Source organism: Rhinatrema bivittatum, chromosome 16 (assembly GCF_901001135.1).
Source record: "Rhinatrema bivittatum chromosome 16, aRhiBiv1.1, whole genome shotgun sequence".
NCBI lineage: Eukaryota > Metazoa > Chordata > Amphibia > Gymnophiona > Rhinatrematidae > Rhinatrema > Rhinatrema bivittatum.
In genome coordinates this window covers 18,997,770-19,021,305 of record NC_042630.1, presented here as the reverse complement: position 1 = coordinate 19,021,305, position 23,536 = coordinate 18,997,770, and the positions used below count along the sequence as shown (strand labels likewise).

At 49.8% G+C, this 23,536-nt stretch overlaps 1 protein-coding gene across 6 annotated transcripts in view; it reads right to left on the bottom strand.

Moving 5' to 3' along the window:
- The window catches only part of DLG4 (discs large MAGUK scaffold protein 4), a 150,239-nt gene that overhangs the window by 2,780 nt on the left and 123,923 nt on the right, over nt 1–23,536 (bottom strand). For 5 of the 6 annotated variants that reach the window (XM_029581061.1, XM_029581063.1, XM_029581059.1 and 2 more), the window contains exons 6-20: nt 15,453–15,622; nt 15,017–15,153; nt 14,596–14,740; nt 14,067–14,205; nt 13,041–13,197; nt 12,301–12,403; nt 11,758–11,872; nt 11,300–11,476; nt 11,118–11,154; nt 10,211–10,238; nt 9,949–9,996; nt 8,761–8,862; nt 8,178–8,350; nt 6,619–6,728; nt 757–848 (exon numbers count right to left, since the gene is read on the bottom strand). In XM_029581061.1, coding sequence (XP_029436921.1) covers nt 757–848; nt 6,619–6,728; nt 8,178–8,350; nt 8,761–8,862; nt 9,949–9,996; nt 10,211–10,238; nt 11,118–11,154; nt 11,300–11,476; nt 11,758–11,872; nt 12,301–12,403; nt 13,041–13,197; nt 14,067–14,205; nt 14,596–14,740; nt 15,017–15,153; nt 15,453–15,622 — 1,733 coding nt within the window. The remainder of the gene's footprint in view (nt 1–756; nt 849–6,618; nt 6,729–8,177; nt 8,351–8,760; nt 8,863–9,948; nt 9,997–10,210; nt 10,239–11,117; nt 11,155–11,299; nt 11,477–11,757; nt 11,873–12,300; nt 12,404–13,040; nt 13,198–14,066; nt 14,206–14,595; nt 14,741–15,016; nt 15,154–15,452; nt 15,623–23,536) is intronic. The other variant, XR_003853104.1, reaches the window with a different exon arrangement.

Genomic DNA, 23,536 nt, shown 5'->3' with positions numbered 1-23,536 from the left:
ACAGAAGCAAAAGGAAACAATGCATGGGGGGGGGGGGGGGGGAGGAAAAGCGGCTTCCGGCTTGCTGCCTTGCCTGCGCTCCACGGGCCGCCCGCTTCTGCTCTCTTAGCAGGCTTGCTCGAAACACTGAGCACTTCCTCATCCTTCTTTATCGAGGGGAGGGGGGGGGGGGGTCCGGAATCAGCACTCGCAGGTGGAGATTCCATGCTTTAGGGCAGATAGAGAGGGCGGGGTGAGGGGGAAAGGAAGAGAGATGGCCGCCACTGACCGGGTCAGGTCTGCAGGCTGACAGGAGACGGGGGCCAGGGGCCGGCCTGCTGTCAGCGGGGACCCAGGATCCATTTCTGGCTTAGGTTTTCCAGTTGGCCGGGGATGCTGCGAAGGCGGCGGTCACAGGCCTGGGGAGGGGGGAGGGGGGAAGGGGATGGGGGTGGAGTTAGGAGGGGAGGATGTCCCTGCCTTCAAGCAACGGAAACACCTTAGTGGCTGCAATTAGGGCCCCTGACAGTGCAGTTCTGGAAGGCGCCCTCAGCTACTTCTAGCTCAACGCTAGAGTCCCCGCCCTGCTTCTGACTGAGCTGGAACCTGAAGGCAGGAAGAAACTATTGCATTAAAAAACAGGACAGGGGCCCAACTTGGCAGAATGGCTGGGTCAAGAGGTCCTCATCTAATGCCAAGTCCTATTTTACAATGGCCATAACTACACCCTCCTTCCCCTCCCCCCACCTCCCCGCACCCTTCCCCCACCACACGAACCTGAGAAGCACTCCGTGAACTCCTGTTCCAGTTTGGTTGCTCTGTCGAAAGCTTTTCGGGCCTGCTCGTCTGTTATTCTCTTATTAATTTCTCTGGGAGGAGATAAAAAGAAGAACCAGATCCCCCCGGTGAGTGGAAATCCCTCCAAAACTCTGGAGATAAATCAGGTGGCTGCAATGTGCCCTTTCCCCTCCCTCCCCCGACGAGTTTAGAGTCCAGGTAGGGAGGTGATTAAGCGACTTCCAGTGGTTGGAAGAACGAAGCGGAGGCAGGATGAGCCCGAGTACATTCAGCTGAACTATAAAACGCCAGACATGGTGTAGGACAGAGACAGAAAGTAGAAGCAGGGGGGAGGGAGATAGGATTCTAGCGCAGGGGGAGACTACTCCAGTCTTCGACTGCTTGCAAGCCCAGTTGGGTTTCAGGATCTCCCCACTCACAGGCCGATGCGATACCTGCACTCAGGCCAGCACGCAGGTTAACCCCTGGTTGGATGCGCATCCATAACCCAGCGTGTTCAGCACACACGCACAGCTAGTAGCGCTCATCACACGTAAATGCCAGGTTGATGAGCTTATTAGCTATTCCCCCCCTTATGTAAAAAAATAAAGGGGTGGCCAACATGCACATTTTTACTCTCAGAAATGAACGCCTGCTCCGGAGCAGGCATTAACATTTGAGGAGCCCCTAAATACTGCTTTTCTGTAGTTCCTCCGACTTAATATCGTGGCAATATTAAGTCAGAGGAACTAAAAAAAAGGAGTAACATAAAAAAAAAAATTCTTGCCGGCAGCCAGGTTAGAAAACGGATGCTCAGTTAATGAGTGTCCATCTTCCTATCCCGGGGCTGTGCACAGATTAGGAAAACACATGCTCGTACGATTGAGCCTCTGTCTTCCTAACCCGCGCCCAGCCACTTTTCCTGGGCGCCTGACGTCGAGGAGGCGCCAGGGATGCACAAAATTCCCCCTAGCGCCTCCTTTGTAACGCAGCGGCTCATTTGCCTACTGCATTGTGCGCCCAGGGAGGATGGGTGCGTGTTAGAAAAGCGGTCACTCAAACCACGCGCGCGCCGGTTTTTCCCGCAACGATATCGCATCGGCCTACAAATATGCGCGAGATGTATTTGCATGCAACAGAAGCAGTGTAAGCAAATGCATCTCAGGAGTATGCGGTGTGGATATCATGAAAACCCGACACACTGGCCTGGCCTACCCCTATTTCTAGTGTCACATCAGTAACAGTGGCACAAACTCCCTCCACTACCAGATTTTCTGTGACAACACAAAACCCTGCAAAAAAAACCCAAAAAACAAAAACACAACTCTGCCCCTGTGTAGCAAGTCTGCACTACATAACAGCACCAGCGGCCAGGACTCACGTAGCAACAACCCCACCTAGAAAATGGCAACACTGCAAATCTTATACTGGGCCCCAGAACATCAATACATGGGAAAGTACAAGACGGCAGACTGCTACAGAAACTATACGCTAGCAGGAGCCTTCTCTTTTCACCCAATACAGACTAAGGAACCACAAAATCAGACAAAAGCTGAAATGGAAACCCAAAGGAGCTAGACTAGGCACTGGAGAATGAGAAACAAATTCATTTCCTGAGGTACTTTCAAAATCCAAAGACAGAAGAGATGCACATTTTCCAAACCTAAAAGGGACAAGAAGATGATAATTTTGAAAGCCCTTTAATGAGTTGATGGTCATTTACCCATTAAATTGCCTTCCTCCGCGGCCTCCATGGGGGAGGGTTTAGGGCGAGGTGGGAAGACGAGGCCTGGACATGGGGTATTTTCAAGGTCCCCAGGCCTTGCTTGCCCAGCCAGAATCATCCGGCAGGAGAAGCAGAGTGCAAAGCCCATAGGTCCTCTTCGGACAGACACCAAGCCAGGTCCAAGGGTCTGTGAACTCCCTGCTGTTAGAAACCTGCCTCCCAGGCAGGGACTCCCATGGGCAGGGCAGTGTTTTATGTGCATAAATCGCCTTTGGCAGAACCGGTGGCCCAACAGGAGGGTCAACTTAGGCACGCATGTCCCAATCTAAAGGAACTTTACTCAGGCTTAACGGAGCTGTTTCCGAGGTTGGGGCTTAACAGGCGTACTTTTGGATTTTATAACGCCTGCGTGTACATTTTCAGGAAACCGTCAGGCGGATGTTTTAGTGCCGTGGTCCCCAACCCTGTCCTGGGGGCCCACCAGCCAGTCGGGTTTTCAGGATATCCACAATGAATATGCATGAGAGAAAATTTGCATGCATATTCATCGTGGATATCCTGAAAACCCGACTGGCTGGTAGATGGGTGGGGATCATTTTCAAAGGAGACGGTGCATGCATTTGCCAGATTTTTTTATTTTTAGGCGCAGTGTTACACAATGACCCCTTAAAAGACTTCCCACACTGAGAATGAACAGGAAAACCTTTATCTAATCCTGGGAGGACACAGCGGCACGGCCGGAAAGGTAACAGCAGCAGTAGAATGCAGGAACTCTCTTCCATATTTTGTCGTTTTATTTCACTGTCATATTATTTGCTATCATTTTTTCGTTTTCTCTTCTTTTAATTGTTTTTGGGACAATTTTGAAAGGATGGTTACCTACATAAACTCCTGGGGCTAAAGCCAGGCTGCCGCATTTTACCAGGCATTCAGATTTTGGCGCACGGACAAAAAGAGCATTCCCGGGTGGGGGAGGAGATATTCACGGAGGGATTTGTTTTTCCAACCCCCCCCCCCCCCCCCCCCCCGGGACGTCCTTTTCCACGTGGCACTCCCGCCTGCACTCAAAGCCGGCGCAAGCACCCGTGAATCTCATCCCCAGCTTTCGAAGGAGAAGCCGCCCAACGGCGTCCTCTGACGATGGCCATCGCGTACAGGGTGCCTGCACCTGCTTTTTCGGTGCCGCTATACCCTTTTTTTTTCCTGCATAGATTTTGAAAACACAGTCTGCGCGGGTTATTTTATGATCCCACCCGAAACCAGGGGTAGGTCAACCTGCAGTCCCCAGGGATATAACCCTCCTCAACACAGAACAAACAAATATAAATAATAATCCAGCCTTTACCTTCAGAAAAAAAAAAGACAGAAGCTGGATATACTTGAAGAACCAATTAAAAATAAGCTAATCGATTTTAATCAAGCTAACGCCTCATCAGAATTTAACTCCTGGGATAAAATTGTCATTGCCATAGCAGATAACCTAAGCCCAGTCCAAACAAAAACGTTCCAAAATGAACAGAATCCCTCTAAACAAAAGAGAAACCATGGTGCAGCCAAGAGCTAAGACGCACTAAACAGACAATGAAAAAATCGGAGGAACAATGGCAGAAGTGCAGACCCCTCCTAACAAAATACCGAGCACAAATCAATAAAGCAAAATAAAACTACTACACCAAACAGATTCACGGGGTAATATTTAATTCCAAATTACTCTTCGAAAGCCTTAAACACTTAATCGAGGATCCATCTTCCTCCATCTCGAGTAACTACTACTCAAAAAAAAATGCCTGCAATGATTAAGCCACCTCCTTGCTAAATCAAATCAACAGGTTAAAAACACAATTCTCCACTAGCTCGCCGACAAAAGAACCTGAAGAAAAACAAGAGCAGGCTAAATGGACCACATTCGACAGAGTACGTCAACTCGAAACTAACCAAATCATTACCAAAATCAGGCCTGCCATCCACCCGCCGGACCCAGTTCCCTGGAAAGAGTACACAGCGTAATCACACCGACAAGCGCAACCATAATCAACCACTCGCTCTCAGGAGGATTGGCCTCTTATAGGGCGAAACAAGCTGTGATCAAACCAATCCTAAAAAAACTGACAATTGGGACAATTATCGACCAATATCCAACTTGCCTTTTATCACTAAAGTCCTTGAAAAAGCAGTGTTATCCCAATTAGAAAGTCACCTAGAAGACAATGATATTCTAGATCCAAACCAATATGGACTCAGAAAATATCGAACAACAGAAACATTACTCATATCTTTAACTGAGCCTGTACTACAGGGGGTTGACAATGATGAATCTTATATCCTGGTACTAATTGATTTAATAGCAGCCTTCCACACTGTGGAGCATACCCTGCTCTGCCATGAGATGAGAAGTGTTCTCAAAGGGTTCTCTTCCTTCCTAGCCGATAGGACATTCCAAGACAAACTGGGCAACCACATATCTGACACCTTCCCTATCGATACAGGTGTCCCCCAGGGTTCAGCACTCTCGGCAACACTATTCAACATGTACGCGCTTCCTCTGTGTACGTTACTAGCGGACCTAGGAATCAACTTCTTATATGCTGATGGCATACAGTTCTACATCCCATTCGCCAAATCGTTTGAAAATACAGCATTGACACTCAACATACATGAAGGCAATACAGCAAGAACTGTCGAAGCTTAAACTAACACTTAAACGCAATAAAACCTGAAATGGTGTGGTTAAAGAGAAACTCCTCTATAGTTAAACCGCCACCTCTAGACCTGGGTAATTTTCATATTACATCCTCAGATCAAGTACGAGACCTAGGAATGCAGATTGATGAGAGTATTACAATGAAAAAGCACATAAGCAAATTAATTAAAACAGGGTACTCCAAGCTGCGAATATTACATCGGTTGAAACCTTTACTAACATTCCAGGACTTCCGCACTGTCTTACAAACTCTAACGTTCTCAGACTTAGATTACTGACTCTCCTCAGGACTATTAAAACCATTACAGTTATGACAAAATGCCTCAGCCAGACTTCTATTAGGGACAAGGAAATGTGACCAAATCACCTCCTCGCTGATAGCTCTGCACTGGCTGCCAGTGACAATCCAGAATCCATTATAAAGTATTAACTCTAATCTTTAATATCATGAACGACAGAAACCCCTGCATGATAGACTTGACACTCCAACCATGCACGCCACAACGAACACTAAGATCGCAAAACAAAAGGACACATCTAACGCAAATAAGAGACCGAATGTTTTCCCTAGCAGGCAGAGAACTAGACTAGCAAAAACATAGACAATGTTAGAAAAATGAGCGACAAGTAAAGGACATAAGAAATTGCCATACTGGGTCAGACCAAGGGTCCATCAAGCCCAGCATCCTGTTTCCAACAGAGGCCAAAACCAGGCCACAAGGACCTGGCAATTACCCAAACACCAAGAAGATCCCATGCTACTGATGCAATTAATAGCAGTGGCTATTCCCTAAGTAAACCTGATTAATAGCCGTTAATGGACTTCTCCTCCAAGAACTTATCCAAACCAGCACGTGACGGTTATGGAAATGGAACTTGCGTGTCACAAGCCGCTCTCCTGGCCCTCTAGTTAACATGTGATAGATGGGGCGTTGACCTAGAACATAAATGTCGCTTTTGTAAACCGTTGTGATCTTCTTTTGCGATGACGGTAGATAAAATGCCTAAATAAATAAATAAATACATTTCGGGATCTCCCCAGCAAATATGCATGAGCTAGATCTGCAGGCAGGTCTGTCTCGTGCCGTATTCATTGGGAACAGTCTGACAAACCCGAGCGGGTTGGTGCCTGCAGGGACTGGAAGCTGTCGAAACCCCGCCCCCCCCGGGCTGACTTCCTGGAAGCGCCAGACTTGTTTTACATTTTTTTTTTGCAAGACAATTCCTTCTTCCCACTCCCCACACAAAGATCTCACTTCCTCACAAGATCATATCACGCGTTTTTATTTTATTTTGTAATTTTCACTCCCCCGATCGCTAACCTAAGTTTTATTGTATCAGGCAGGAAATGTCCATAGGTTCCTCTGCACCCAGCCGGGCCCCACTGGGAGAGGATTGGGGGTGGGGGGGGGATTAGTACCCCCCGGGTACTCACAAGATGTTTTCGAGAGATTTTGGTCGGATAAAGACGGCGATGGGGTGAAGCTGTGCCGCCTGCAGTCGTCGCACGGCATTGGCGGATACGTCCAGGATACAGTGCTTCCCCTGCGGAGCGGTGGAGGAACACGGGAAGGGAACGGGGGATGAGGAGAAGGGAGGCGCAAGGTGGAAAAGACGTGAGAGAGAAGAGGAGAGGGGGGCAGTTTGTGGAAAAGAATCAAAGAAAGGATACAACAGAGATTAGTCAGCAAAAGGGCTCAGAGAAGCAGAGAGAGCTGTGGGCCTGAGCAAAGTCAGAGCTGGGTTTCTGGTGCGATGCGAGGCTGTAAAAATGATACAAGTTGAGTTCAGGGGCAGCAATAAAGGGACACAGCCTGTCACCTCCAAGACTGCGTGGCTTAGGGAATCGGCAAGGGGACACAGAGCCTGTCACCTCTAGGACTGGAGGGATCAGGGGATGGACACAGGGATACAGAGCCTGACACCTCTAGGACTGGAGGGATCAGGGGATGGACACAGGGATACAGAGCCTGTCACCTCTAGGACTGGAGGGATCAGGGGATGGACACAGGGATACAGAGCCTGTCACCTCTAGGACTGGAGGGATCAGGGGATGGACACAGGGATACAGAGCCTGTCACCTCTAGGACTGGAGGGATCAGGGGATGGACACAGGGATACAGAGCCTGACACCTCTAGGACTGGAGGGATCAGGGGATGGACACAGGGATACAGAGCCTGACACCTCTAGGACTGGAGGGATCAGGGGATGGACACAGGGATACAGAGCCTGACACCTCTAGGACTGGAGGGATCAGGGGATGGGCACAGGGATACAGAGCCTGACACCTCTAGGATTGGAGGGATCAGGGGATGGGCAGAGGGACACAGAGCCCGACACCTCTAGGACTGGAGGGCTCAGGGGATGGGCAGAGGGACACAGAGCCTGTCACCTCTAGGACTGGGGGGCTCAGGGGATGGGCGCAGGGACACAGAGCCTGTCACCTCTAGGACTGGAGGGCTCAGGGGATGGGAGCAGGGATACAGAGCCTGACACCTCTAGGACTGGAGGGCTCAGGGGATGGGAGCAGGGACACGGAGCCTGACACCTCTAGGACTGGAGGGCTCAGGGGATGGGCAGAGGGACACAGAGCCTGTCACCTCTAGGACTGGAGGGATCAGGGGATGGACACAGGGATACAGAGCCTGACACCTCTAGGACTGGAGGGCTCAGGGGATGGACACAGGGACACAGAGCCTGACACCTCTAGGACTGGAGGGCTCGGGGGATGGCCAGAGGGACACAGAGCCTGTCACCTCTAGGACTGGAGGGCTTAGGGGATGGACACAGGGACACAGAGCCTGTCACCTCTAGGACTGGAGGGCTCGGGGGATGGATACAGAGCCTGTCACCTCTAGGACTGGAGGGCTCGGGGGATGGATACACAGCCTGTCACCACTAGGACTGGAGGGCTCAGGGGATGGACACAGGGATACAGAGCCTGACACCTCTAGGACTGGAGGGCTCTGGGGTTGGATGCCCATGTTGCTTACCTGCTCTGCCACCTCCCGCACAGACTGCACGCTGGTCCCATACAGGTGGCTGTTGTACTGGCCGGCCTCAATGAATTTGTGGCTTTGAATGTCTTTCTCCATCTTTTCCCGCGACGCTACGAAGTGGTAGTCCCTCCCGTCTACCTCATACTCTCGCTTTGGTCTGGTGGTATCTGTGGCGAGGAAAGAGAAGCGCAGGGCTTTTCCATTCAAATGCCCAGCAAAAGGGGACTCCTCTTTCCACAGTGTGAACAGTGCCTCCCAGATGAAAAAGATCATCCTCTGACAGATTAAATATTCCCCTCCCCTCCCCTAGCAGCAAAGGATTCGCCTCCCTGGAGGTTTTAAATCTCCCTTCCCTCCCAGAGGTCCCCGCTCCATCCGGGCCGTGGGAGTTAGAGGCTCCTCTCACCTCGGCCACTGCCGGCGGCCGAAGGCGGGAGAAGATTTACAGCGGAAATTCTGAGGCTTAGAGCCGTGGCCCGAACCGGGGATCTGGCGGGGGTCCCTCCCCTCTCCCCCCTTATAAAAGTACCACCATGATCCCAGAGAGGGCCCGGCGCCTCCTCCTCCTGTAACTCACGGGGGACGCAGGAGCCGAACTTGTCCGGGAACTCGGAGAGCAGATCGTCGTTCACGCGGTCCTTCGTGGGGCCCAGAATAATGATGGGGCGAGCGTAATGAACTGCGGAGACAAGAGAGGGAGAGAGAACAAGCACAGGGGCCTTTAAAAAGCTGCACCGGAAAGGCTCCGCCTGTGGCGCAGCACCGGAGAAAGAGAAACAGAGGAACGCGTTCCCTCCTGCGCCGTGCGCAATCCAGAGGCTTGGAAAGGATTTGCTTTTGTAATTTTATTTTATTTTATTTTATTTTTTACCACTTTCTAGGAGGTGATTCCCACTAAAGGCACTCTGTTTTCAGGGAAACCGCTGCTGCGGGAGGACCGAGACAGCCGGGTGCCGAAAGGAAGAGCTGACCTGCGTCGCGCCAGGTGAAAGAGCAGAGTTTCTATTTGTTTGGCAGAAAAGTTGGGGGGGAGAGGATGCTTTTTTTTTTTTTGGAGTTGGGCCTGGGATGTAATTATAATCTTTCTTTGCCACAAAACCTCCGTATGGGGGTGCGTTAGGGGGAGCCCCCAAATCTGGTGGTGCATTGGGCCGCTGAGTGGCTAAAACGAGGCGGCTCTATGTAGCCACCACCGTGCAGGAGGCAACGTTCACATCCTTGCAGCTAGCCAGCTGACTCCCGGCTGGCGGGGGCAGCGACCTGCCGACCGGCCCTGAACGTAGCGCGCGCCCCGAGCTCAGATTTGGGAATGTGAGGAGAAGCCAAACCTAATTCGTTTCAGAGCCAACTGGATCTTTCTGAAAATTGTTAAGGGGGGGGGGGGGGTGGAGAGGAGCGTCAGTCTTCAATAACCCCCCCCACCCCATTTCTCGCCCTGCACGCGGGCGCCGTCAGCCCGCGTAACCTGCTCGGTCGCCCTTTAAGAAGCGCACAAGCTCGAGGCTCTCCCGAGGATTTCACGCTTGCGTTTTGTGTCCCCATAGAGCTGCCCGCCGTTTTACTCCCCCTGCCCATGTTCCCCCCCCGCCCCGTCCTCCGGCAAGGGGGAGGGGGGGCTTTAAAATGTAGCCAGGCCCTGTTACCCCCGGGTTGGAAGATCGGCTTCCCCGGGCTGCCCACCAGGGGAGGGTTCTCGAATTTTAATTAAATTGAATTGACAAGAGCACGAGAGGCAAAGAAAGAAAAAAAAAAAAAGATGATTTACCTTCCATCTGCATAACAGTCTCATAACTCAGGACAGCGTCTTCCCGACCTGTCAGATGGAAAAAAAAGAGATAAAGAAGGATTTCTAGGGGTTTAGCAAGGCAGCAGCAGGAGCAGCAGCGTCGTGGGTGGCAGAGGGGAAGGGGGCGCCTTAGCCACGGGATAGCACAGGGGGTCTCGGGGCAGGAACCTCACCCTCGATGGCCTTCCTGCTTCACTGACTAAAAGAGGCAGAAAACTGGGAGAGGAATGAGGTCACTTACTTTGGGATCCTGTTCCACTGCCCCGATCCTGGAGAGGGTGGGTGGTTCATGGGGAAGGGTAGGGATGGAGGGGAGAGGGGAGAGAGGAGAGAGAACAAGATGACGGTCACCACAAGTCCGTATGTGCACCCAGGGAGGAGGGAGGGGGGGGAAATCAAACAGATCCGGTTGCTCCGCCTGATTCTGACACCTGCGTCCGACCACGGTGCAGACCACAAAGGTGCGTGGCTGACGTCCAGCGAGGAACCTCCCCCTCCCAGCTTTCCGCGAGCCGCGCAGAACGCAGTCAGAGGCGCAGGCTGCCACGTCATATACGACATCACGCTCAACGCCAGCCAATCCGCCGCCGCGGCCGCGCCTTCTTCTGCGACCTCGCAACCTGTCGGCGGGGCTGCATCCTGGGAGCTCGCGTGGGCACGCAAGGCATTGACACCCCCCACCCCCCTCCCTGCCGGGTGGACAGATCAAGTGAGGCAGCAACGAGAGACCCTGAGAAGCCCTTCCTCGAAAATGCCCACCCCTCCCCCCCCGCCCAAAAAAAATAATAAAACCACGTGAAATTAATTCTCTCAGAAGAGGTTAACGCCAGGCTTCTTCGTGAGCCCTCGCAGGCCTGCCTGTCAGTCGTTATTCGTTACATCGACGGAGACTACCGGGGCGGGGGGCAGGGCTGTGGCTGTGGGGTGGATTCCACGCGTTAGCGAGCAAGGGACGGCGGGGGGGGGGGGGGGGGGGGGGGGCGGTCGCGGAGCAAGGAAGGGAGACCGCAGGGCGGCACGGACGAGGGACACCGGAATATTAAAGGAAATGCAGGGCAGAGAGGGGGAAACGCATCAGCCCTGTTAAACTGCAGCAGGAGCATATACAGGACCCCCCCCCCGATACAGGAAGCCGACGGGCGCCTTACCTTTGACTTTAATCGGGACCATTCTCTTCTCTCCATCCTGCGGGAGTAAAAGAGAAAGGGGGGGGGGCAAAGGTCAGGAAGCTGCTGTGACGGGGGACCCTGTGACTGTAGCCGGTGCGGCCACCACAGCGATCAGTGCTGCGTTTATCGGTTTCACTGAACATCCCCTGCCAGGCTCTCACCGTCTCTTGCTGGGGATGAAGCCGATCTCCTCGCTCTCGCCGTCCGGGTGCACGCGCCGCGCCTGCCACCACTCTTCGTCCGAGGCGTCGATCACGTGCAGGATGTCCCCGAAGTGGAAGCTGAGCGCCTGGCTCAGGAACCCGCAGTCCTTGGTCTTGTCGTAGTCGAAGAGCGCCCTGCCGTGGCGGAGGAGGGGGAAGAAGAAGAAGAGGATCAGTGGGGAGTGCCAAGGGGGCCAGCCATGCCAACCCCCCCTCCCCCCCCCAGCTCAGGGCGCGTTGCTTGGAGGAATCCAGCTCCAGACGCGATTTGGGGGGCAAACCCGGGGCTAGCTGAGCCCATCTCAGCCCAGATGGCACGGAGGCCAACTGGTTACCCTAACGAGCTTCTGTATGGAAGGATGGCGGAGAGGTACTGGCCTGGCCCGAGCTCACTCTGTCCCTATGAATATATTCACCGGATATAGAAGCCACGCTTGGCGTTACTGCGCAGAGATGCTGTCCCGGATCCAAGGCTGCTGTTCATTAGCTGCTCGCGAAGGTCATGGATCTTGGCCTCAAACCGGCTGTACTCTGGGTGAGAGAAGGAGACGTGAAGGCGTCTTACGTTCAGCTTATACCTGGATTACTGGAACTAGTAGCAAAGATTGCCTTACGCCTTTCTAGCTTTGACAAAGAAAAAGGTTCAGCAGCTGTTGTATCTCTACCCCCCCTTTGATACAACGCACCCTGGTTCCCACTGGCCGTCTAGCATCATCTCTAGTATGTTAAGACAAAAGAAATGATTTTACACTATTACTTATGCTGCTTCAAATGAACATCCACCTGAGGATACTCCACGCTAAGCACCACTCTACAGCTCCCTCATTTCCAAGGAGAAGCTGTGCTGATCTGGTCCTTCTCTGCACATGAGCAGAAAGCTCAGGGCAATGTTGCACTTTCTAACCACTCGCAGGGCGCATGGAACTTCTCCTCGGCTGGCGGATGAGATGGAACCGTACCTTCGGGCTTGTACTGTGCAATGATCGTCACCGTTTGGCCAGCATTCTTCAGCGCGATGGCGGCCTGCTCGTGCGTTGCGTTCCTGAGGTCCACGCCGTTCACCTGCCGAAGATCAGGAAGAACCCCCCACCCCCTCCAGGATTAGACTGAAATAGGGCTGTGGATGGACAATAAGAGAACAGATAGCGACATCACAGCTCCCAGGATCCCTCCCCACCCCCCCCCCAACTCGGAGGGAACAGGAATTTGCAGGATCAGTGGCCAACTGCAAGGCCCTAGGTAAGAGTCCTTGAAGAATTGGTCCATAGTCAGGAAATGGCTGGAACTTAACCACCACTTTACCAAAATGGTATCTCAAAATGCATCTACTCATCATGAATGCTCTCTCCTACCCCAAGAGGGGATGGTCTCTTCTGGGAAGAACTGGGCTTTCTTAGTGGAAGGAGTGTTTTTATCTGTTCCTCTGGAGCGGGACAGAGCTCTGTTCGTAGAAAGCGTGCACATAGCCCAGGACAAATGAACACAATGCTTTCCCTCTCATCCCAAGAGAAGGTGGACCCCCTCCAGAACACGATGCTCTGCACCAGGAAATGCCCATTAGGGAAGAGCAGAGCAGCTCCAGAATGAATCAGCATGGACACCAAATCCCCCACCCGATCTGGGCGGAAGACTCATGACACATCTGCACCCTAAGCGGGTACCTGCACCAACTCCCTCCCGCCGCTCACTCTGTCCTTACCGAAAGGATCTGGTCCCCTTTCCGGAGCTCCCCGCTGAGGTCCGCTGGGCCGCCGGCCAGGATGAAGGAGATGAAGATGCCCTCGCCGTCCTCGCCTCCGACGATGTTGAAGCCGAGCCCCGTGGAGCCGCGGTGAATAACAATTCGACGGGGCTCCCTGTGCCAGCGAGAAGCAGAAGATGGTGAGCAGCATGGAGAGAGAGAGCTTTCACTTTCCCTTCCGAAAAGGCAGGAACTACATCTTCCTGCTCAGCCCTTGAACAGGGAAGTCAATGGATAACCGTAGGGAGGTGGAGCTTCCCCCTTTCCTGCCACTGAATGAAATCCACCTCGCTCTTCAGCACTAGTACATCTGGTCCGACACCACCTGGGCACCATGGAAATGTTTTCTGCCTTTTCAGTTGGGCCTAATTAGAGCTAGGGGGGTTGGGGGTGAACAAAGGACACCACTGGCCCCTTAAATGCAGTTAGTAAGATCTCAGCATCACCCCGATCGGTGCTTCTGTTTCTGTGGATTTCTGATAAATTAGGATAACAATTACACAATAAGTCAGCTTGGGTTCCTGTGGGTTTGAGATAAATTAGGCTAACAATTAAGCAATAAGTTAGCACAGTACTTATTGATGTGCCGTCTATGTGGGCTTAATAACCATCATATGTTAATAAATCTCTTTATTCGAGCAACCATTAACCAAAAAAAGGGCTGGAATTCTGTGAGGTTCTTTATTACAACTTCAAACCTCAACTCTTCCTACCATTTTAAAAGCCCACACAGGGCTGGATGTAGAGCCCCCTGCTTTTCCTAGAGAAATCATAACTAGTGCTTTCCCCCACCCCAGATCAATACCAGGACCGGTTGAGTCTACCCCTGATGACTCATTGCTCAACCCTACATTTGAGTTACCCTAAAATAAGAGGCTTTGAGAGCTGGCTCTTGGTTGATAACTGTAGATGGGGAAGACACAGTTTATCCATCCCCTTGGCCACACTTCCTGGTAGATTCTAATGGCCATGGCGGTCTCTCACCTGGGGATATCCTCCTCTCCCATCAGCTCCTTGGGGATCGGGGAGTACCGGAGTGGGGAGGTTGGGGTGAGGGCCTGAGGATAGTCCGTGCCTAGGTAGTTGGGGTGACTGATCTCGCTGTCCAGATGCTGAGAGTAGGCTGTGGTTAAGAAACAGGAAGCAGGCCTTATGAGAAAGCAGTTCAGAGCCACAAATGTGCAAAAGAGAGACAGACTGCCAAAGAAAAGAGAAAGGTAGGATGGGGAAGAGGTGACACAGGACTAGGTAAAAAGAGAACAAAAGGGACAGAGAACGAGTCAGTGAGAGAAAGAGAGGGAAAGGAGAGATGAAGGTGTAAAATGGACAGAAATCAGACAGGAAGAGACATAAAGAGGGACAGGCAATGGGAAATGAGAGACAAGCGATGAGAGAGGGGAAAGGCAGTGAGTATAAGAGGAGACAGGGAGAGGCAGGAGCAAGGGACGCCTAAATGACACATAAAGAGCGAGTTAAATAGCCGGAGACAAACAAGAGTCAGAGGACATCTTACAGGTGGTGATGTCAGGCGGGGCATACGAGTCATTCAGGTACACATTGGTGGGTTTGGCCACCTTCAGGTAGACAACGTCAGAGGTGTTCTTTAGGGCTGCCACGGCATCTTCATGCATCACATCTTCTAGGCTGACACTATTTACCTGCACAGGTGAGAAAAGATCATTTACCAGCATCAAAGAGGTAGATGTTGACTTGCAGAGGCGAAAGAAGGAAGACTGGTCTGACGAGTCCGCGATTGGCGAGGTGATAGTAGGATTGAGGAGGTGTTTGGTGGAGAGTAGTAGGGCGGGGAAGGTGGCAATGCTGGGCTTGAGGAGATGGGGACAGCTTGGGTGGATGTCCAGTTATGCTTGATGAGGTGTTGCTAGGGTTAGAGAGGTAGTGGTAGGGTGGTAGTTAGTGGGCCTGCTACTCACAGCTAGAATCTTATCTCCTATCTGCAGCCGGCAGTCTTTGTGCGCTGCTCCCCCTTCAATGATCTTGGTCACGTAGATGCTGTTGTCTCCAGGAATGTGCTGGTTTCCGACCCCTCCCGCAATACTGAAGCCCAGACCTGAGAAAGGAGAGAGGGATCCAGAGAAATGAAGGGGGGAGAGGGAAGAGGAAGGACAAGGTGAGCGGGAAAGAAGAGAAGGGGGGGAATAAATGTCACACCTAAATCCCTCCCCAGCAGCTCACCAAAAGCCTCCTACCCCACCCTGCCTTGTTGGCTTCAACCTTGTTGCTTCTTTGTACTGCTTCTCTCTTTCCTTTCCCTTCTGATCTCTGTCCCCTTGCTCTTCTGACCCCCATCCCTCAAATCTCTCGCCTTCCTTCCCCCCTGCCTCTTTCCTCCTGGCTCTCAATGGATACCTTTGGGCCCTTTGATGAGTTTGATCTCCATGATCTTCTCAGACACGGGCTTCCGTCTCATGACGTAGAGCCGGACAATGGACCCGGCCTCCTTCAGGGCCTCCACCGCGGTGCTGTGTGTGACCTCCCGCACGTCCACCTCATTCACAAACAGGATGCTGTCGTTCACCCTGCGGACGAGGTAGGAGAGAAGAGGAACCCGCATCATTGGCCCGCATGCAACTCTAAAATTCCTATCAGAGGTCTCTGCTCTCTTCCCACCAGAAAGAAAAAAAAGGTTTCCCTGAGGAGATGCGTCTCATTGGATGGAGCTCCCCTCAGCCTTCTCTCATATATTTTCCCCTCTCCTCCGTCACAGCTCCACCCCTAACTTCTTGCACGGATTCTGAGCCACACGCACGGTTCCAGCCTGAGGAGATGCGTCTCATTGGATGGATCTCCCCTCAGCCTTCTCTCATATATTTTCCCCTCTCCTCCGCCACAGCTCCACCCCTAACTTCTTGCACGGATTCTGAGCCACACGCACGGTTCCAGCCTGAGGAGATGCGTCTCATTGGATGGATCTCCCCTCAGCCTTCTCTCATATATTTTCCCCTCTCCTCCGCCACAGCTCCACCCCTAACTTCTTGCACGGATTCTGAGCCACACGCACGGTTCCAGCCTGATGAGATGCGTCTCATTGGATGGAGCTCCCCTCAGCCTTCTCTCATATATTTTCCCCTCTCCTCCGTCACAGCTCCACCCCTAACTTCTTGCACGGATTCTGAGCCACACGCACGGTTCCAGCCTGAGGAGATGGCAGGTCTCCTTTACACAAGCACTCGATTCCGGTCTGAAGAAAGAGCGGGTCTCCTTTAACATGACAGCAGTTCCAGCCTGTTCTTTCTTTTTAAATTAGGAATCGGAACACACAAATGTTTGAAAATGCAAGGTCAACGGTAAAGCATAGATTGGATTCCTACTTTGCCAGGCTGATAATCATTTACAGGATGGCCTCCCAGGTAAATAGATTTCCTGCTTCCGATAGTGCATCAGAGACACAAATACTGGGCCCACTATCAACCCCAAAACTCAAGTCAGAAAAGGGCAAGAGAAAAGAGAATGAAATAATCACATTTTTTTTTATCTGTGATGCAAAATATTCCTGCCCCCCCCCCCTCCCTTCCCCAAGGCCTATGAGAAGCTACCTAAATCCATTCAGGACTCAGGCCTGTGTTTCATATGCTACCGAGGTCTATTAGAAATAGCTGCTCACTGAATTTAGGCAGTAATTCCATAGCTCCACCTTCTCAAAGATTGCTTAGGAGAGAAGTATGTTGCTGTTTGTTTTTGCTGTGAAGTGCCCGACCACTAGAGGTGCACTAGAGTTTGCCTAATCTTTTAACAAAAGGAATTTTCCAGCAATGAAAGGTTTCAGAGGGAGTTTACAAGGTGGGAGCTTAGGTGGTGAGTGATGGGGTTGGTTCATCCCCCCCCACCACCACCACCTCCCAAGGGTGTTGGGCAGTAGGTGGTCTCCACAAGGCCCAGGGAAGACATTTTGAGAGGAGAGAACAGAGGTGAGGATTTCTTCACCTGCTGGGAGGAAGAACAAGGTTGAAGTGTTGCTGGCCTGCTTTCTCCGGCGTTTGTGAGTCCTGTGGAAGGACAATGAACCCTTCTATGGAGAGCCAGAGGTGCATCAAGAAGGCCTCGCCACGAGAAAAGCAAGTGGCAGGATTTTCTGTGGGCCAGCCTAAAGTACAACAGAAACCTGTGGAAGAAGCAGCAAGGTGCTCCTATGTCAAGAGTCTGACGGTGCATAAGGACGGATTCTGCTGAGCAATTTTCGAGCAGGGTTCTCCATCTGTACTGCGTCTCTGGATTGCCTTCCTGTTTCTACTCCGGGCATCATATGTTTTGTTTACTAGCTGTTAGCAAACTTCCTCCTGTTTGGAGCACAGCCTTGCTGTGGGCCGCTATTTGTTTTGGTGGTGGTGCCGCCCACTCAGTGGCCTTGAAGGCATGTCCTGCCCCTCCCCGCCCCCCCCCGGGGACGTGATTCAGGGCTAGGAAGGGGGCGTAATGGAAGGAAAAGGTTTGAAGAATTTCAAACTGGGCTTGCATGAAGTTATTTGAGAAAGATAACTCCTCACTTCATGAGGGAGTAGGACAGACCACGGGGGAGGGAGGGAGGGGGTCTGCGGTAAAAATGCCGTAACACGTTTGTCACAATTCAAAAGCAATAGTTTATTAAATTCTTAATGAGCCGCAAAGTAATAAGGGGGGGAGGGCTGGAAAACATGCCTTGTTCCAATTCCATCTTTCATGGGGTAGGCGTTTCTCCTCCCACCCTCTGCACCTGTCCGCATTTGTGGCACCCGCAAGCTTCGGCAGTGTACTCAGTTGCCTCCCGCCATTCCTTTTCAGATAATAAGGTGCAAGCTTTCAAAAGCTTAGTAGGGAGCTGTGGGCGTAGAACGGCCAAACGTGCTTCCGTGAATTTTCCAACGCCTGAAAATACGCACGCAAAAACGTGGCCACATTAAGAAGAACAGAGAGGTGGGGGATGAAGGCGGTGGTGGAGGGGGTGTTATGAATGTATACACACGACTTACGTTTTCAAAATCGGATAACGCATGTCATTTTGCGCCACGGTTGCGAGACAGGTAAGCACTGAGCATGGACATTTAGCTGTCCAGCAATCCGCTATCCAAAATACATTTTATGCAGGAACCATACAGGTGAGTTTTCAAAGGAGTTACGCATGTAAACGTAACATACTATCCTAGCAATTTTCAAAAGCCTTTTACCCGCGTAAGTGCACTTAATGCAGGTAAATTTTATGGACAATTCAATGGCATATTTTGTAGCAATTTATAAAAGCCCACTTACACTGGTAAAGTGCACAAACACATGTAAAACCCAGGTTTAAGCGTGTAAATGCGTTTGAAAATCAGGCCCTAAGTGCTTGATAACGGAGTTGTTTTGTGCGCGCGTGCAGCTTTGCAGTTAGGCGCACTGCCGGAAACGTCCCCATGACATCACTTTCCCCAACCTGATTTTTGAGAGAGACATCCAGTTCGCCAGACAACTTCAGAAATTATTAGGATATATTGAGATTGCCTTAAAGTCAGATCTTCTTGCCAAGATTCAAGACGGCTATGCCTACATCCAAGAGCTTGCCTTAGGTACTAGTAGAGATAAAGAAAGGAAACTTTGCTGTTGGCTGAGTAAGTTACATTTCTGTTTTGTTTGCTGAAAGGGGGATAAAGCGTTGTCCCTGAAACAGTCCGTCACAGGTTTCATCCCACTGTTTTCTCACGAGATGTAGAAACGGGCACAGAATGGCGGAATGGTTGCATCAAGCTGCGAAGAGAAGAAGGCGAGGCCAATGAGCTTGAAGCATCAGTGCTTTGATCTACTGTCGGGGGGAGATGGTACGTCTTCCTAGCATGGGCTGACCAGGCTACACTTCCCAGCTAAGAACCTCCTGCGGCAACCCAAGCTTGTATGGTTGACAGCTGGGAAACATCCTTAGCAAAGTGGTCAGCGGTTAGGGCAAAGGAACGGGGATGGCCACAGCTAGGCCAGTGTAGGTGGTCCGGCTTGCGAGGCTGCCAGGTGGGTCCTTCAATAGACTAGTACAGGTAGGGCAATTTTCAAAACTGGGTGGGCAATGCAAGATCCACAGGCAACGTCCACCTGCAAATTTTGCACCCGGTTCTCAAAGGAAAATCATGAGCAGTTTTTCCCTTTAAAAATTGCTTTTTTTTTTTTCCCCCAGCCAAAACCACGCATGCAGTTTTGAAAACATGCAATTCCCCCAGCCTATCCATGCTCCGGGAAAGCCTCCATGATAATGCAGGTAAACGTGCCTCCATCTGCCTGCCGAAAGTGCAGGCATTTTGCAAGTAGTCCTTTTACATGGGCAAATTTAGCTTTTACAAATTGCCTTCATAAGGTCACCGTGCAACGAACCGTGCAAAGGGCGAGTTTGATTCTCCCAACTCTGGCATCAAATGTCCTTTCCGAATCATCTGTGCTGCAGGTTCTGCCCAAAGGCCAAGCAATAAAGACGCCGTAGGACACTCTACCAAGAATTACCTCCTCTGACTCAATTTGATTAAAAATGACTGTCCATGCAGATAGACCTGATTTACTGTGGAGGAGCCAACATGGATTTAGCAAAGGGAAATCTTGCCTTTCCAGATCTACTGGATGTTTAATTATTTATCACATTTGAGAGACGCCTGTCCAATCAAAGGATCTAGGCGACCTACAAAATCAGTAACGATTTAAGCATAATCTAGGTCAGAGCTTCTCAGCTATTTGTCAAATGCCATTGTGCTGCCGCAAGATTCCTCCTGTGCCATGGTGGTCACCCTTCTCCCCTCTCCCTTCCTCGCCACAGCCTGAAGAGTGGAAGAGGTTGATGGGGGGCTGCGGTGGAGTCCATCTTACCATGGCTCGAATAGTTGAGGAGGCTGGCGGGGGTCACAGTGGAGCCCATCTCATAACAGCCCAAAGAGAAAAGAGGCCCTACGTGTATGTGTGCGAGAAAGAGAGTGCGCGTATGTGTATGTACAGTATATGTGTGAGAGCCTGTGTGCATGGATGTGCATTCTTGTGTGTGTATGAGAGCCTATGTGCATATCTATATGTGTGTCTGTGCGAATGTACATGCCTGTGAGAGTCTAGGACAGTAAGCTTAAAACAGGCGCCTGGGTGCACATATAACGTACGCATGCCAGCTCATGCCAAAGGACGCGGCCATATTATACACGCATAGATGTGCGCATGATATAAAATAGGCTGTACGTGCGCACAGTTTTATATGGACTTGTGCATGTGTGCGCAAATGCCGCTTCTACCTCCTAAGTGGAGGGATTTTAGTAGGTGCGCGCCAACACAATTACCAGTTTCCCCAGTTCATCCAGGTAAGGGATAGCACTCCCTAACCTCCCTAGTTAACTAGCCTCCCTTTTACCCTGTTAGCTCCAGCCCTTAAAACCCTTTTTGTATCAGGACTTACACGCCACCCCTTACAGAAGTAAAGTTACATGGTAGGGGACCCTAGTGCGCCCTTGTGTGTGTAAATTCTTGCGCGCAGATTTCATTGAGAAATTTAGGGACGCCCATGCCACGCCCACATCCGCCCCTTTTTTAAAAAATGCAAAAAAAATGTTGTGCACTTTTTAACATCCACGCGGTGTGCACCGGCCCAATTTCGGTGTGTGTAATTCGCCTTTAAGTGTCATTTCCAGGCTCTTGCAGGCACAAGCGAGAGAGGGAGTGTGTGAGAGAGCATGGTCAGGTATATGAGAGAGCAGGGTCAGGTATGTGAGAGAGAGAAGATCAAGTTTGGGCGGCCCTACCTTCTCCAATCCCCAACAATCTCAGGGTGACTGGAAATCAAAAGAGCCCTGGTAGGAAAGCAGGAGCTTTTGTAAATCCTTATTAAGTTTTAATTATTGGGTGTTTTTGAGTGTTTCTGCCGTTTTGAAATATTTTATTGGTGTTTTGGGAAATGTATACCATTTTTTAATTATTGGATGCTTTATCAGATATTTTGAAATGTTTTATTAGTGTTTGACAAATAGAACAAATGTATGCAAGCTTTTTAAAATACTGGCTGTTTGTTGGCTGTGTTGACATTTATTAGTATTGCTGTAATATTATTTTATTTATTTTAACGTTTTGTATACCGTATATTCGGTTTTGCCATCATAACGGTTTACATTAGGAGAATAACATTAGAGTTTTAACAAATACAATTTGAAGATAAAGTTGGGTAGCATTGGGGGGTAAGAGAGGGTTAGATTATATAGGGAAAAGTTCTTAGATGTCTGTGGTAGAGTTTGTGGTTTTATTAGTCAGTCATAAGTTGATAGGATGGTGTCTCTGTTTTCTTTGCAGTTGTCTGGTTGGGAGTTTGTTGGTGTTGCTAGTCGAGATCTTCTGAAAAAGCTCTGGTAAAAAGCCAGGTTTTTAATTCTTTTTTGAAAGTTTTGGTGTCAACTTGAGTTCTTAGATTTATGAATTATTGTGAATGTTTTATTTATTTATTTATTTAGCACTTTTATATACCGATTTTCCAGTAACAGAATTACTAATCAAGTCGGTTTACATTCCAAACAGTAACCATGACAAGAGGATGTCTTACAATAAACAGGTAGAATGAACTTGGATAAAAGTAACTGGGGTTAACAACATAAAGTAAGAGTTATGGGGCCTAATGTAGGCTGGAGTTGAGAACGGGTGTTGGGCATAAGGCTAGGTTTTTAATATTGTTAATTTTAATATTTTAATATCTTTTGAGTTTATTGCAAGGGGTCCACAGCATGGGGAGGGGAGGAGGAAAATACCGACTGCTCCAGGCTGGATGAGAGGAATGAGGGGAGAACGGGGGATCCTGGCTTGGCGTTCCTACAGAAATGTAAATATCCCTGGAGTGGAAGCACCTGCTAAAGCACGTTTAAATGCAAAGCTGGCTCGGGGAAAGAAGCTAAAATCACAAAAAGAGAATACTGCCATTGATTCGGCCATCATTCCCAACCCATGTTTATAAACTTGTCTAATTCTATTTTAGTCTTCTTAGACTGTTCAATTGAGTTAAGCGTTATTTCCTGGCATTAATGAATATATAACACCAAAAAATAATTTCGTTACGACTTGAGGTAAACTGCAAAATAGCAGATATATCCTAATAATCCCTTTCGGAAATAATTCAAAAGACAACCAGAAGAGAGCGGCATCAGAAAGTTGTAAGTGTTTGCAGTCTCATGGGCTCTTGCCCTTACAGGGCTACAGCCCCTCTCTTGGCTCCAACACCATTTATCGCGTCATTTACCTACTCTCTAGAGGTTTGTCAATTACTTTTTTCTTTTTTTGTTTTTAAAGTGCAAAAGTGCCTCCCTAAAATCACCCGTATTTTTCATGTAACATACACCATCCAATCATTAAAACATTATTTATTCGCTTCAATCGTGCTTATCTCTTGACTGTATTTCTTCACTGCTTCACACAGGTAAATCGCCCGACATTGACAATGTTTCGGCGCGCTCCTCGCGCCTGCTTCAGGGGCTATCAATCCTTCACAAACACTTAATTCAGTGTACTTTTGCACTTTAAAAACAAAAAAAGAAAAAAGTAATTGACAAACCTCTAGAGAGTAGGTAAATGACGCGATAAATGGTGTTGGAGCCAAGAGAGGGGCTCTTGCCCTGTAAGGGCAAGAGCCCATGAGACTGCAAACACTTACAACTTTCTGATGCCGCTCTCTTCTGGTTGTCTTTTGAATTATTTCCGAAAGGGATTATTAGGATATATCTGCTATTTTGCAGTTTACCTCAAGTCGTAACGAAATTATTTTTTGGTGTTGTATGTTTGAGGTTTTTTGAGCCAGTATATATTAATAATTAATGAATATATGACATTGTAAAATGTGATTTGGTGCGCCACGAGGATAAAGTAAGCTCGAAAGTGTTGCCTTGATATAAAAAAAAAAAAAAAAAGACTAAGAAGCTCTGATCTGGTTAACATTAATACATCCAGCATCATAAAATTAAAATGAATGCATAGAACAAATGAATCACCCCTTCACCCTGCAAACAACTGAACGAGAAAATTAATATACAGCAAAATTAGAACCAGCAACGCAGCGCAGAAGCCCATCATTCGAAAACCAAGCTCAGCCTACATAAAAAATAATCGCTTTTTTAAAGGCAATAGTAAAAAGGCCAGCTTTATAGCTTTTCCTGAAAGAGAAACAGTTATTTGTACATAAGGATCTGGGTACGCAAAAAAGCCTTATTCCGGGTTTCCACATAAGTTACATCTTTTATGGAAGGCGCGCACATGTCTTGCACCAGTCGAAGCTGCCTATGTGCAACATAATTTACGATGCCCCCTTCACACGAACAGAACCTCCAGGAAACGGAGCTTTAAAAATTAGGCGAGCCATCTTAAACGGGCTGCAAGAAGCTGTAAAACAGACAGCCAGTGGAGGCTGCCTAAAACCGGAGTGACGTGATCGCTTAATTTGAATCCCAATAGAGTCTGAGCAGCTGAGTTCTGGATGCGTCGCAGCCGACACAGCGTAC